At 39.7% G+C, this 15089-nt stretch overlaps 1 protein-coding gene across 50 annotated transcripts in view; it reads left to right on the top strand.

The window, feature by feature from the left end:
* Positions 1–825: 825 nt before the first annotated feature.
* The window catches only part of ABI3BP (ABI family member 3 binding protein), a 114729-nt gene continuing 100465 nt past the window's right edge, over positions 826–15089 (top strand). For 14 of the 50 annotated variants that reach the window (XM_085588745.1, XM_085588753.1, XM_085588889.1 and 11 more), the window contains exons 1-2: positions 830–952; positions 1058–1286. In XM_085588745.1, coding sequence (XP_085444871.1) covers positions 1067–1286 — 220 coding nt within the window. In that variant the 5' untranslated portion in view covers positions 830–952; positions 1058–1066. Of the gene's footprint in view, positions 953–1057; positions 1287–15089 lie in introns of all 50 variants that reach the window. The other 36 variants (XM_085588851.1, XM_085588794.1, XM_085588759.1 and 33 more) reach the window with 8 other exon arrangements.

Below are 15089 nucleotides of genomic sequence, written 5' to 3'. Positions count from 1 at the left end.
AGGTGTGAGTTTTGGGATTTTCCCTGCTGATAAACACTATGGAAGCAGAACAATGTCAGGTCCAGTCAAGTGGGAGCAGACAAAACCTACTGAGGAACTTCATATATTACAAGCAAGAGCTATGTCTAGGTTTGGTGGTTGATGGCTCTTTTGGGTTTGCTTTTGGTTTGATTTTTTGGTGTTATTTTTTTCCCCTGGGGACTGTTTTGGGATTTCTTTGTTAGTTGGGTTGTTCCTTGTTTGATTTTGGGGTTTTTATTTGGAGGGACAGAGAGAGAGAGAGAGATACCACTACTTAGTTGAAGAGATTTAATCTCTTTGGAAACTTTTCCAGATAGTGGAACTAAATTCTTCCTTTTCTTCTGCTTTGCCCTTTCCTTCCCATCTTCTCACTTGTGAGTGGGACCAAATGCTGTGCTTACTTGGCTCATTGTAAGCATGGAATGCAAGAGCTTTTAATGGAAAAATGGAACTTCTTTTCTACCTAAAGTTATGTAACTGGTGAGAAGGTCTCCCTGGAATGAGAAGTGTTGCTTTATTCCTTTCAATGTGCATTGTACCCATTAACTCACCAGACACTTATGAAAGGGAAAATTATGAAGTATTTTTAAATTGCCAACACTAGATACAAGTGAAAAAATGACATTTAGATTTTTCAAGTCCAGTTCTTTTGCTGAATAAATATTTACAATGTCTGCTTCTAATGTCACATCAAATTAAACTAGTATTTATTTTGCCTGGCTAAAAGCCACAAGTAGCCTGAATTAACCTTAAGAAAACTGTTGAGATTGCAAAAATACTGAGGTCAATATAGCAAACAGTTGTCTGAGTACTGCAAATGCCGTTTTTGCAGTTTAAGTCCAGCTCTCTCGGACAAAACACTGAAAATATCTCTCAGATCAGTTTTCCATTAATAGAAAGTTTGCTATTCGTGATTTTATTTTCATGAAATGTAAGTAACGAAATGGTAATGTGTGGTGGAAAAGACCTTGCAACCATCCCCGGAGGATTATTGCAGGGCTGACAATATTTTTTAATGCTAATTCTCGTTTTGCAGAGGGAGGGGATGATGTCACCCCGTCTCCTCCCACTGTGCAGAGCAAGCTCGTGTCCAGGGCTGCTGCCTCCTGGCCCAGGGAAGGGTTCCCTTAAATGCAGAGCAGCGCTCCTGCCTGGTACCCGGCACTGCCGCCCCATCACTGAGACCACGATGCCAACATTTGCCTGTCTCCTTTTCTGTGGATGTATTGCACTGAGCCTGGGGAACACGCAGAAATTGCCCAGAGGCAAGTAGCTGTGCACAACTTTCTGGGGGTTTGTTTGTTCTTCTGCTGTGGGACTTCGGGGGGCGGTTTAAAGCCTGTGTTTTGTTATGGAAATTTGCTTTCAGCATGTTAGGAACGATTAAAGGTAACTGCCAAGATGAAGGAAGGTCAGGGAAAAGGGCAAATCCAGGTATAACAGCAACCTTAAAGCTCTTGAATAAAATAAGCTTAAATTTTTCATACTATCTTGTGCTTCTAATGAGAATTATCATGGCAAAGTTACTGTCTTTAATGATTTTATAGTGACTTGGACAGCACTGTGCAGGTCTGTGGTTTAATATATTAAAGACAAAATGACTTGGAGGCGCCCTGTGTCACTAGTTGAAGATTTCAGTTTTGTCTTTGAAAGAACTTTTATACTTTCCCTTTATATCTACCCTTAACAATTCAGTAGGCATTGATTAGTATAAGTCAGCTTGTGTGCATTTTGAGGGAGAGAAATATGACTGATTAAAGTTTATACAAGTAGAAAAACCCCTCCAAACCTGTGTGAATATTTGTTTAACCATTCTTTTCTCCCAGAGTCTGGAGGTACAGTAGATTTGCTAAGCTGGCAGTGATCTCTTCTTCTCCTTGGTTATGTGACACACATAACATTGGCATTTTAATAGTATTTTATTGCTGTCATAGCATAAAATGAAAAGAATATTTCTCTATCTGGATGGTAAAGCAGTTTGCAGTGCCTTGGCACAGAGGCAGCAGTTTCACAACTGTTTCTGTAGAGCACATTTTGCTCTCACTTTGTGGAAGTGCTTGCCTGAGTCCACTGTGCTCTGTAATGCATTTTGCATCTGCATTCTCCTGCAGCCACTGACATTTAGAGGAACCTGTGATTTAATTATGAGAGTGTTTATTAATAAATAGGCACTTTGAGGGATTCCTAGGAGATTCTCTTTCATAGAAGGGAAACCTAAAGGTATTTTGGGGAGTTGAGGTGACTTTTCACCTCCATCCCTCCTTAAGAGACTTTTTTTTTTTTTTTTTTGGTAGAATGTAATTATTTTTCTTTCTTCTCTATAATGATGTTCTTTTGAAATTATCTTTCTTTTGATCTCCTCTTCTGGAGCCAATGTGAGTTTTCTGTATACTGGTAATAGTGGAACAGTGTGTAGTCTGTGAGTAACAGAAATGCAGTTCAAGTCAAGCTAACTCTAAGAATTTAGTTTTGTGACAAAAGGATTTAAGAGAGGATTATGTTGACCAGACAGGAATCTTGTATGCATTGCGTAGACTGAGGGAATGAACTTTTCCAGTGCTTGTCTTTTTAAAAATGGTTTCACTGGACTTTCTGCTCACTACTGTAGAATAGCTGCTCTAAGTTTATGCTAACTGTGAAATTCAGACAAAGCTTCTAATCCACTGCAAGATTAATTCTGGCATGCGTTTTTTTCTGTCCTAAAATAACATTGCAGAAGTGAGGTTCTGTTTGCCAAATGCATAAAGCTGCAGGTGGAAACTTCATTTCTTTTCAGTGAAATAGCTTTTTTAAAGATTCTCCCCTTGCAGTGTGGAAACATCAGCCTAATTCTTTTGTTTGTAGCTGCCTCTCCAGTTACTCTTTACAAAGAATTGCATTGGAAAAACAAGTGTATTAGTACTTAGCTGCTATGTGAAAATGTCCAAAGGATTGCCTTCTACAGCATTGTCTTGTTTGATAGGAACTACAGACCTTTTTTGTAAGCAAAGAGCGTATGTGGATCTTAAAGGGTTTTAAAAATTAAAATAAGTACTGATAATATTCTGTTTTAAGAGGGCTTCTCTGCCTTGCTATGCAAGCTTAAATTCCAGTGAACTCCTGTGCTCTTTGAGTCCCAAAGCACGCAAGTGAGGTTTCAGAGTCACCCTTGCTCTCTGGAGAGCAGTGGGATCAAGTTCATGACTTGGAGAGCAATCCAGCCAAACTCGCTTTCTGCTGGCGCAGGTACATGTGGGAACAGGCTACCAGGATAAATCTTGCCCTTCCTACCAGCACTTTGCCATTCTGCTGCTCACATCTTCTCTCCCAGAGGTGCAACACCCTGACCCTCTGTCTCATGGGCTGGGATTTCCTTTCACTGGCACAAGGTGGAAGGAACATCTTGCCTCCTGCAGCTGCAGAGGAACGGAGCCAGCACAGAGACTTCCAGAGCTGTGTGAGAGGCTGCAAATGTGCTGCCCAGGAGGCTGGAACACTGATTGCTCCTTTTTCCATGTATTTTTTGTACTTTCACCTCCACACGTGTGTGTTTTACTAGGATGAAAAGGAAATATTATTGCTGTTCTCAAAAGAGTGGTTTTTATTAATGAATTCTTTCATTGTTTTGACTTCAAAGATTAAGGTATTGTTGGAGGAATACTAAGAATAAGGAAAGACAATATAACTGGGAAAGGAGGGCTGGTGGGTAGTGTGTTTTATTATGAAGGCAGTGGGGTTTTTACACTTATGTTTGTGTTTCATCTGGGGGATCACTTGCTGAAAAAATTCTGCCTTTGGATACTGAGTGAGGGGCCAGAGAGCAGCACAGTGAGGGGTGCTGGTGCCATTACAGATGACATTTCATCCAGTATTTCAGCAGCTGGCTGTTCAACTTCATTGAGCCTCTAAAGTTTTCTTCTCATTAGAATTTTTCTATTTGTTTTTGTCTCCCTCATTATGCCATTATGCCAATGCCATGATTCTAAAGTTCAACAATGTTCTGCTGTATTGATGGATGGAAACATGCTCTAATTTTTATGGTTCTGCATAAAGAAAAAGAAAAGTTCCATTCTTAAAGAGCTCAGTGTTGTCTCTCTGGACAGGAATTAAGTAGAGACAAAAAGAATTGCCTTTAGAGAATGAGTTGGTAAGCAGAGCATCCCACATCTGAGACAGAGATGAGAAAACAAAGCTACAGAATCCAGAATAAACAAGTTACAGGACGTAATCCACAAGATTGTGCTGCCTTATAAACTGTGTTTCACTGTCATCTTTCCAGTTGGAGCTGATACAATTGTTGAAGGAACAGCTGAAGAATAAATTCTTAGTGTTTAGTAAAGCATTTCATGTTTTTGATTTTGTCACTTGACTTTCCAGTTACAGCAGAGGCACATGGAAATGTGTTTTTTCACTACATTCTCTGTTTCTGATAGCTTTTGTCTACCTTCATGTTCTGTTTTACTTTGTTAGAGCTGAAAAGAATTTGGGGTTGATCTCGTCTTATAAAATTTCAGTTTTAGGAAGTTATTAAAAAAAAAAAAGTCTTAATGTTTTTTCTGGGTTTTTTTCAGGGCTGTTTCTGACCACTGTGGTTTTCCTACTATTTGAATTAGTCATCAGGTACAGTGGAATTCAGGTCCATCCTGGCTCTACTTTCCAGGACTATCCTACTCTGCTGTCCAAGGAAACCCTAATTTGGCTTTCTCCTGGTTGCTGTCTTCTTAGGGAAAAACAATATAGATTTGACATTTCTTAGGGGGCCATGTGGAAAAGCCTGATTTACAGACTCCTGTAGGGAAAACCAGATCCAAAACTTCCTTGTATCTACAGTTGTCAGCAGTGGGGTTAAGTGGGAAGAAGAGTTGTTTTGCACTGAGGATTTGTTTCTTTGTTTGGAAGTACTGAATATGTTTGGTCTGATATTGTAGATAGCTACTACTAATATTTCTGCTTAAGGTAATTATAACTGACATCTCTTTTAGAGTGAAAGCTGTTTTTACAGTAGACTCCCAAACTCTGACATTTGAGAAAAGGAGTAGACTAATTTTATTCCTAGCTAAGTTTGCTGGCTATGCTGTATTACGTAATACATCTCACTAAGCAGAGCATGTGTTTTCATTTACTAGTGTCAAACAGTTAAAACAATGTAGAGTTATTTCACTGTATCACAGTTATTATATTGCAACAGCCAAACTTTAAACTTTTGTGCTGCCCTGTCCCTTCCTGCTAGAATTACCCCTTTGGTAGCTGTAGGGGGGCAGGGCAAAAACTGTAAGACAGGGAAAAGTCTTCTGGAAGTTGGGGGTTTTGAGCATGCAATGAAGCTGGTGTATCAAAATATCACAAAAGGATTGAAATGACATGTAGTTTATATGTTACTATCCCATTGGTTTACAAAACATCTTTCTGGGAACTATTTTTCAAAATGCACCATGCATTAACGTTTAAAAAACGTTCTTATGAAGAAGAACCGGTTTGAACTAAATGATTTAACTTCATTTTTTGTTGTGTCTGGAAGCAGAAGTGCAAAATTAATTTGGGTTTTTTTGAGAACTATTTTCTTATGTTTAATGGCACGTAAGTGACAAGTCCAACAGGAAATTTAAAATGAATCCTTTATCTGGTGTAATAGAGTGACAAGGGTTTTCAGTCACTAGATATGTCATGGCAAATTTGGCTGAGTCTTGCTGAGAGTGAAAACAGCCCATAAGAATGTAACAGTTATAACAGTTCATTTAATCAAATTTATCTTATCATGCAGACAGTTGTGTCCTAGGCTCACACATAAACATATCAAAACCAGTACTGAGTGTCAGGCTTCCGAGTTCAAAGATAATCTGTAATACCAGAATTCCATTTTTGTATTGGCACAAGCAGTGGTGCAACATTGTGATGATACATATGGGTGGATTCTGCCAGAATTAAATTCCACGGCATATGAACGCCTCCAAAATTATCTCACTGCTGGGTAATCTGTATAACCTTCCACCTCTTCATTTCAATATTCATGTTCCCAAGTATCTCCTTTTGAACCTTAGTTTTCAACCCTCCTTCATAAACCCCCGGCTCTGGCTGCTCCAGAAGGAGAAGCTGCAGAATTCACTTGGGAGGAGAGCTGCGGGCTCAGTCCTGGCATAACCTCCTCTGTGTGGGTGGTATGGTCTGTGTATCTGCTGATACAGTGGATGGACAATGGGTTTGGGGTTTCTTTGGACCTTTTGGACTCCCCAGGTGTGCACTGCACACTGCGTGTGGAAACAAAAACCTCTGTCTGCTCTAGGGGGAAAAGGGGCTAGCAGCAACCTGCCACAGTCAGAACTGTTCATGCAACTCCTATTGGGTTTATTTTCCTTGGGGGAATTCAAGTGCAGACTTGAAATTGTTTGTGAGCAAGACAGATTTGTTGCTGTGGAGCGTTCTTGACTACTGCCTCTTGCAGAAGAGAGCTGGAGTCCCTCTCGCTGGCGTGGTGAGTCCTGGTGAGAGCAGAAGCAGGTATTTGTGCTCTGGCCAGCCTGCAGCCTGAAATAGGTGCCACTGGCATGACAGCCCAGCCTGCAGAGTCTTCCCAAGGGGAAAAGGGCAGCTGGACACAGGCCAGATGCTACTCAGACTTGCTTGACCTGCCTGAGTTCAAATGGTCTTAGTTAAAAATAGCTTTTTCTATGATACAGGACAGTGTGTATGTAAGGCCAGTTTGCTTTCTGAGTATTTGCCTTATTGTGCTGTGAGAGTGGTGGTTGTGAAGATGACTACTGGCAGCATCATGAACTAAACTTTTGTATGGGCAAGGACTGAGCCAACTTTTCCAGTACTGCCATCCCTCAAAACATAACAACCATGTGCCATTTTACTCTGGCTGTATCAGCTCTGAACCTCCTCACTTGAGCAAACCAGTGTGTGGCATATCAAGGGGAAGAAAAAACAGGTCAAGTTTTGAACCAGCAAGTGGCTTTCCACTGTTCATGAAGTCATGATTGTAGTTATGGTCACCAGAATTAAATGTTTTGGCACTCACTGCTTCATCAAAGTGTGCAGGTGTCCAGACAAGGTTATGGAAGGATGGGTGCAGTAAGATTATCAGCACAGTCTTCACCCATTCAGAGCTGCTGAATAAAATGCTGGTAAAGAGTTGGGGCTCTCATGATGAAGATTCTAGACCTAAAGGCAGGGAGGTAGAGAATGCTCTTTTATAAGAGGAAAACTACTTTTCTCCCAGTCTGGAGGGAAGCTTTACTGCACTTGTTCAGAGGTTGGAAGACAAAATATAACTTGTGTTTTCTAAAATGCTTTGGAATTGTTGCTGGGGTCTAGCACTTCGCAATAATTTAGTATTATTGAGAGCATATTCTGGAAGAAAAATAAATGAGGCAATTGCAGTAATAATTTTGCTTAGCCTAGTTGTTCAGTGGCTCTTATATAAATACTGTTTACCTTGAACAAGCATGTCATCAGGGCTCCATGTGAAGAAATCCACTTTGATAAAACCCAGCTTAATGAAGTGCCCAAACCTCTGCATATGATTGGATTTTTATTTATTTTGTGTATGTATGGCGTGTGCTAACACTAGGGTGTCACTGCGGTCTTAAAAAGAAATTGTAATTCTATACTCTTTCTCAAGCTGAAGAGTTGATGGCAAAATGGATTGTCAAAGTATGAGGGAATTTTTAAGGGCTATTCCAGCATTTTTATATAGTTCTGAAGTTTTGCATTATTCTTAAAACCTGCTTAGGAACAGCACAATTCAATAGAGTAGGAAAAGATTCTTTCCAATCACCTGCAGTTGTGACATTAATTTATGAATCTATAAATGGCCACAGAATGCTTGATATGAGTTTACATAATTAATAGTTTGGGAACCTGGCCAGTTTTAAAGGACTGAGAGTGTATGTGGGATAACATTATTTTTAACCTCACATTTGGAAAAGACTGTTCTTCTTTTGTCAACTGCTTGCAATATCTGCTTTATGTTAATTATTCACTTTGATTTTTCTTTCTGTGCTGGAGAAGTCTGGAGTAATTTTAGAACACATAAAATTGTGGCTGGTTCAAAAATACAAACATGTATGCTTGAAATGTCCCAGAAGATCCTTTTCTGACTTCGAAGTTAAAGCATTTTCTGGCATTTTACATTACCTCATTACCACACTTCAAGCCTATACATGAACAAGAAAAATGCACACTGAGAAAATCACAAGACTTTCAGGCTTTATTGCTTATCACTGTTCTTTTGAAATCGCAGTGTCTGTACAACATAAACAAACATACACTGAGAACAAAGGCATGGGTGCAATAGTCTGAAAGTTGATAAGAAATTGAGCTCTGAGATACAAATAATAGAAAATTCCACTGTCTGACCTGAACGTTTTGGCAGAGTTCCATTCTGTGGCTCATGCAAACCCTGAAGTAGTTGGATTCAATGGCAGGGCAGGGTTTTTATTTATAGCACAGTGTGCAGCTCATTTCCCAGTGAGGGAAGGGCTGCAGCCAGGCTTAGTTTGGTGGAGAGCTGACTCAAGTAACAGTGGTGAGGTTTCTTACTCACCTTTAAACAATAGGTCTCATTTTGTCATAAAACTAATTAAGAGACCTTTACTGTGTGATCATGACTATGGAATTGCTCCACAGTGGCAGCTCATCACTTGCTGCCTCCCAGATGGGCACCAGCTTTTAGCTGTGATCTGACAGGCACCAGTACTGCATCTCTTCAGCCTTCCTTCTTGCTCTTTGGTTTAGTTCTGAGGAACACAGAACCTGGAAATTCTAATAAAAATGTCTTCTTGCTTGTTTTGGATATTCAGTGCTCCTCAGTAGCTGGTACATCTGATGTGACTCAGTATTATGGAGTAGGAGGTGATTTATGTCCTTTGTTAATCAAATCTGTGTAAACAGAAATAAGATTTCTTTCCCAAAAGATGAAAATACTAATTATGCAATTAATTGTAGCTGAAGAACTTCTTTAGAATTGTGGCAGATTTGGGGATTTTTGCTCCATTGGAAAATCTTTACACACCTTGCACTTGCATCATGATTGATTTCACACTCTAGTACACTGAGGCACACACAAAGGCAGTGTGGCATCTTGCTCATTTGCTTTTGGTAAATGCATTACATCAAATATTATCTCTTAATATTTCACACTCTCATCAATCCCCTGTACTCTCACAATTTTGGTAACGTGAGGAAATAGCAGTTGATAAAAGCATCAGTATGTTGTTAATGTACAGCCATGGATTCTTAGAAAGCAGTTTCTCAGTAATGTAACAGATGTTTATTGTGTTCCCTTTCCCCTCAGAAATGCTTACAGCAATTAGCAAGGGAGATCATATGCTATTATTGTACTTATTTGAAGACAGTGTGAGGTTGCTCCTAGAATTAAGGATGTAGAAAAGTTACTTATAGGGAATAGATGTCGTTGCCCTGTTGAAACTTCAGGCATTGTGAATAATTTTTTCCATTACCTGGCCCTTCTGGATTTTTTTTCAATAATTTGTTTTTGTAGTATTAAAACACTTGTCAGTTGTAAAAAAAACTGGCACAGGGAAGACCATCTCATTTAAAAACTCTGAAGTTGTGAAGCATTATTTATGTGCTTAATACACTCTTAAGTCAGAGAGCATTCCTTGGGAATTAATGTAATCTACTGCACACTGGGTTACAAGATCAGTAATGAGAGAGGCACAGCTTCCTACATACCATAAATTCTCCATGAGCATTTGGATAAATGCCTGAGAAAAGCACAAGTGAAAATGCAAAGTCAGGTCTACAAAGATTGCTTAGCTGGTGGTTTTGTGCATAGATGTGTGTGCCCGTATCCCACCCCAAAATTTTCATAAGCCTTCCTTTTGAGTGGCTGATAGGATTCATTACTGGCATTCCTCTTGCAATGAAATGCTGGCTGGAGAATTTATTTTAAAAAATAATATAGACATAGAAAGATAGGTAGGAAGGAGAGATTACTTCCTGCAGCTTTCTTTCATCTCTGTAGATAAAAAGCAACATGGTGAAAATAGAGCAGGTGATGTAACAGATAAAGAATTTGGAAATATAGTCAGAGAACATGAACTCTATGCCATGTCCTGGGTAGGAAGGGAAATATGTGGGAGAAAAGATTAAACACCTTCATTGTCAAAAATAAGTATTTGTCTTCTCTTAGTACTCGCTTGATCATAGACATAGCTTTTATTTTACATGTTGTATGCTTATTTAGTTTGATGACCATTATTTTCTGTAGTCCACTGATTTAGAACCATTGACTTCATATTTCAGTTTTCTTAAGATAACAATGCTTCTTGTTCACAATGTGTTCATAGAGTTCATAAAAAATAATTTCTGTCAAATTTAGGAACTCATTAATACATTCTAAACTTATGAAGTATTTATTAGTACTTTTTAAAATTAAAGATGTACTGGCAATTTGTTGCTTGTTTTCTCCAATGTGTTTGAACTGTAGAATCTTTCCTTTGATCTCTGCAAACTCAAAATGTGGAACAATATAGAAGAAGATTAAAAGGATCACCTCTGATTTTTCTTAATCTGTTGGGATTTTTGTTGGGTTTATTTTAGAGTAGTAGTAAGAAGCCAGGTCATCAGTCCTGAGATCTGTCTCATCTAATGGTGCAGGATGAGATACATTTTCCAGCTGGAAAAACTATGTGCAGTTGGAATGAATCCTTATAGGACTGGGCTGTGTCCAGCAAGTGTCACAGAAATGTGTGAGAGCGTTCAGTTCAGAGACCAGGAACAAAGCAAGAAAGTATATAAAATAAAGTGAAGCCACTTTATTTTGACTACTCTTTTGGAAAACTAGGGCAATTTTTTTTAAATTTACATTTTGTTTGTTTGTTTGTGTCTACAGCTTTCTAAATGGAAGGAAAGTAACTGGCTAAAAGCTTTGTTGACAGACAAAGCTCCATTGACTAGCCCAAATCATAGTTGTCCAAGCACAATAGAATTTAATATTTCAGTACTGCTTTTGTTACTGACAGAGTTTTCTTACCCTTTCTGAGTTTAGCATTTGATATCCAACACTTCCCAAGAATTCTTATGTGTGCTTCAGATATTTAATTGCTTTATCATCTGTCTGCTTCTTAAAAGTGGGGAATTTATTCCAAAGTTAACACAGAATATTGCAAGCACCTTTGCCAAGTGACATTCAGAGCTATTAATCCTTGCTCTGTTTGAAGCCCTGTATGTCTTGGGTGTTTTTTTGAGCAGAGAGTGCATTTATTTTGTGTGATCATATGCAGGTTGCAATGCTGGAGGTGGAAAACCGTCGTGACTTCAGAAAAAGGATAATCCCATTCAATTTCCAATTTTTTGCATATTATTTTAAAAATTCTTGCTTTGACTACACACAGCATAGTGGGGGACTTGTATAAACAGAATGTCACCCATTTCTGGACGGGCTTCTGCATGTTGTTTTTTTCCCTTCAATTCCAAAGCAGGTCATTATGGACAACTCACCTGCCTCTATTCTTTTCCATGACCCAAATTTTGTCCTAGGTGTACACAAAGCACAGAACCTTCTCCCTCACTGAAATGAGTACAGGAATTACACTGGATGTTGCTTGAGAACCAGAAAGAGCTTCTGAAGCAATATCAAAGAGGTATCAGAAGGGACTTGGGATTTTTTACCACTGACTGCTATTCCTTGAACCCAGTTTTTCATCTCCCCTGTAATGTGGGTGCCCAGTCTGCATTTCTGCAGTCTAACACAAAGGATGCCTGTGGAAACTGTGCCAAAGTTGAAGTAAATGTTGTTCACCCCTTTCCCATTGTATGCAAAGCCCGGAATAACATTGCAGAAGGCAGCAGGCTTTGCCAGACAGCCTGGCCTTGATGAAATTGCTCTGGCTGTTCCAAACCACCTCCTTGTTCATCCTGTGCACAGGTGTGACTGTTCCTGGTGGCTGAGGCTAGGGACAGCAGCTTGCAGTTTCCTGGATGCTCCTTCTTGCCTTTACTCAATTAATTGCGCTGAGATATTTTTCTCATCTCACATAACAAAATAATCTTACTTCTCCCTGTCAATTCTCTAATGCTTGTCTCCATACTGAAGAGGCCATGGCTTACTGGATTTTCATTTTCTGTGTGTTAGAGATAGGAAGTAGAATCCTGGAGGAGGGCAGCCCTCCTTGAGGCTTTATGGTGAATATCTAGATGTGCAGAACAAAAGTAGTAGCCTTCAATGGGAAAAATAGTAACTTTTACAAGGAAACATAGGGCTGAAATAAGACTTCCTGAGCTCATTTTGACCACCTTGTTCTTATTCCCAAGACAGTTTATTCTAGAGTGTAGCTCCCTGTATCAGTTTTCCAGTATCTTCCTTGCTGCAGTTTGTCACTTGCCTTCACAAATATGGAGCAGAAATAATTTATACTGCTTTTCCACATGGCTTTGTTTGCTTGCCATATGTATTTGGATACTGTTTTCATATCTATGTACTTTTTCTCCAAGCTCAATGACTCCTACTTTCTCAGGCTTCTTTCCTGGGTAATATATTCTGTACCTCGAGTCATTGAATTTGATTTTTTCCTGAATTTATCAAGATGGTCTGTTTTGCAGTGCTCTATGTATTTATCTATTAGTGATAAGAGACCTTATTAGAAGTGAGAACTAATGCATAAAAGGACTGAGAACCATTCTTCAGATTTAAAATAGAGAAGATAACAATTTTGAAACATACCTAGACATGTTGGGGATTCTGAGACTTAATTTACAACTAAAGGATTGAAAGTACATGCTGGTTTCAAATTTATTCTATTACTACAGCTTGTAAATCCTCCTAGCTGTCTAAATACTACTATCTTTAAGCAGGTTTGTCCCTAAAAAATAACCATGTGCGTTATCAGAGAAGGAGGTAAAACAAAGTTAAACAAAGCTTTAAAATCATCTAACCCAATGTTATAGCATACTCGGCTAAAAACTTGCTCTTTATTTTGCTTGGATTAAGGCAAATAAAGTAATACTTATCACAGAAGAGGATTTCAGTGTATGACTACCTATTTTGTTCTATTAATGCAAATAAACATGCAAATTTCATTTTATTACTGCTTGAGGTTTTTTAAACAGTTGCTTTGGAGCTGCCTTAATAAATTCTACACAATAGAATTCATACTTTCATGCTGTTGGTTATTTTGATATTCTTCTTTTGAATGATTCCTCCCAAAGTGTTTCAAAAGATCCCCAGATGTGTAGTCACAGAGTGAAAAAAAAAAATGTATTGTGGTATAATAAATGGTGATCACATGTAAGGAACAGACTTCAAATTTGCTGTAGGAAATGAGTCCCTCTCTACAGCCTGGGTAACCCACGTAGCAGATTGCCTGTGCACTCAGCAATAAACATCATCATCCTGATTGTAAAGTGTGGTGTCCTCACTCTTCTCACGGATGCAGAGGAGACTGCAGTTCCAGCCAGGGTTTTTTGTGATGCCTTTGATTTTCAACACTTCAGAAATGCACTGATACTTGCAAATGAAAGGTGGCTGGAGGGAGTGGAGATGCCAGCACTGAGCGGGCAGTGGCAGTGATAATGCACTGCCTGCTTCTGGCAGTGATAATGCACTGCCTGCTCGTGGCAGTGATAATGCACTGCCAGCTCGTGGCAGTGATAATGCACTGCCTGTTTCTGGCAGTGATAATGCACTGCCAGCTCGTGGCAGTGATAATGCACTGCCAGCTCGTGGCAGTGATAATGCACTGCCTGTTTCTGGCAGTGATAATGCACTGCCCGCTCGTGGCAGTGATAATGCACTGCCTGCTTGTGGCAGTGATAATGCACTGCCCGCTCGTGGCAGCGATAATGCACTGCCTGCTTCTGGCAGTGATAATGCACTGCCAGCTCGTGGCAGCGATAATGCACTGCCTGCTTGTGGCAGTGATAATGCACTGCCAGCTCGTGGCAGTGATAATGCACTGCCCGTTCGTGGCAGTGATAATGCACTGCCCGCTCGTGGCAGTGATAATGCACTGCCCGCTCGTGGCAGTGATAATGCACTGCCCGCTCGTGGCAGTGATAATGCACTGCCCGTTCGTGGCAGTGATAATGCACTGCCCGCTCGTGGCAGTGATAATGCACTGCCTGCTCGTGGCAGTGATAATGCACTGCCCGCTCGTGGCAGCGATAATGCACTGCCTGCTCAGAACTCAGGTGTAAGAGCTCCCTGCATTCAGGTCTGTGGCTTTAACACCAATTGCTCCAATACATTTGAAGTCTATGGGCAGGGCCAGTCCAACAGCATTTGAATTCTTCACCTGCTCAAGTTCTTTGTGTTTTGTAGAGCTTTTCCCACTGAGGAGAGGTTATTAAAGAAAGTCTCTGATTTTATTCAGCTGATCAGCTCTCAAGTATGACCACCTTGTGTGAGGCCACGTTCAAAGGCTACATTTCTCATTTAGTGTTTGCATTGGCTGATGCTCTTTAAAGGCTTTAAAAAAGAGGGTTAGACCTAGAGAATTTGTGAGATTCTCCTTGCTCCCCACAGTCTTCTGCTTGCCTTTATTGAATATATTTATGCAGAATCTGTCAGGTTCTTTGGCCAGGACAGTTTCCTTCATAGCCCAGCCTGGGTGGAGTTGCCTTGGACTTGTTTCCTTGGACAGGAGTAGGAGCCAGGGTTGGAAAGACAGCTCTTCTGGGCAAGATACAGTCACTGTCTCATCAGCTCTGTCCAGGTGAAATTACATCCTGAAAAATACATACCAGGCCAGTCTGGAAAAAACAACAATAAATAAGGAGCTTTGAGAGTAGAGCCAGGGGAACATGGCCCTGGAGAGCCTAAAGACATCATATCAAAGTTAAGCTTTATCCTACTGCAAATAAGTGATACATAATCTAAATTGAAATAAGTTTTTCAGGTTGTTTTATTAACAAGTAGTTTTTGTCTTGTCCCTTTAAATTTATGCACTGTTCATTTTAAAAGTATTATCAATCAATGATTCTTCAACTTGAAGGAGGTTCAAAGGTGCATTGAAAATAATGAATAGACTTGGCCCTTATCCTTCAACAATGTTAAATTTTTCAATGTTGAATTTTATAAATTTTTACCATCAAACACCAAACTATGTTTACTAACTGGACACAAA

The sequence above is a fragment of the Lonchura striata genome, chromosome 1 (genome assembly GCF_050655825.1).
Source record: "Lonchura striata isolate lonStrDom1 chromosome 1, ASM5065582v1, whole genome shotgun sequence".
In the NCBI taxonomy this organism is placed as follows: domain Eukaryota; kingdom Metazoa; phylum Chordata; class Aves; order Passeriformes; family Estrildidae; genus Lonchura; species Lonchura striata.
Note: the sequence above shows the minus strand (reverse complement) of the source record. Positions and strands in the feature narration are given on the sequence as shown.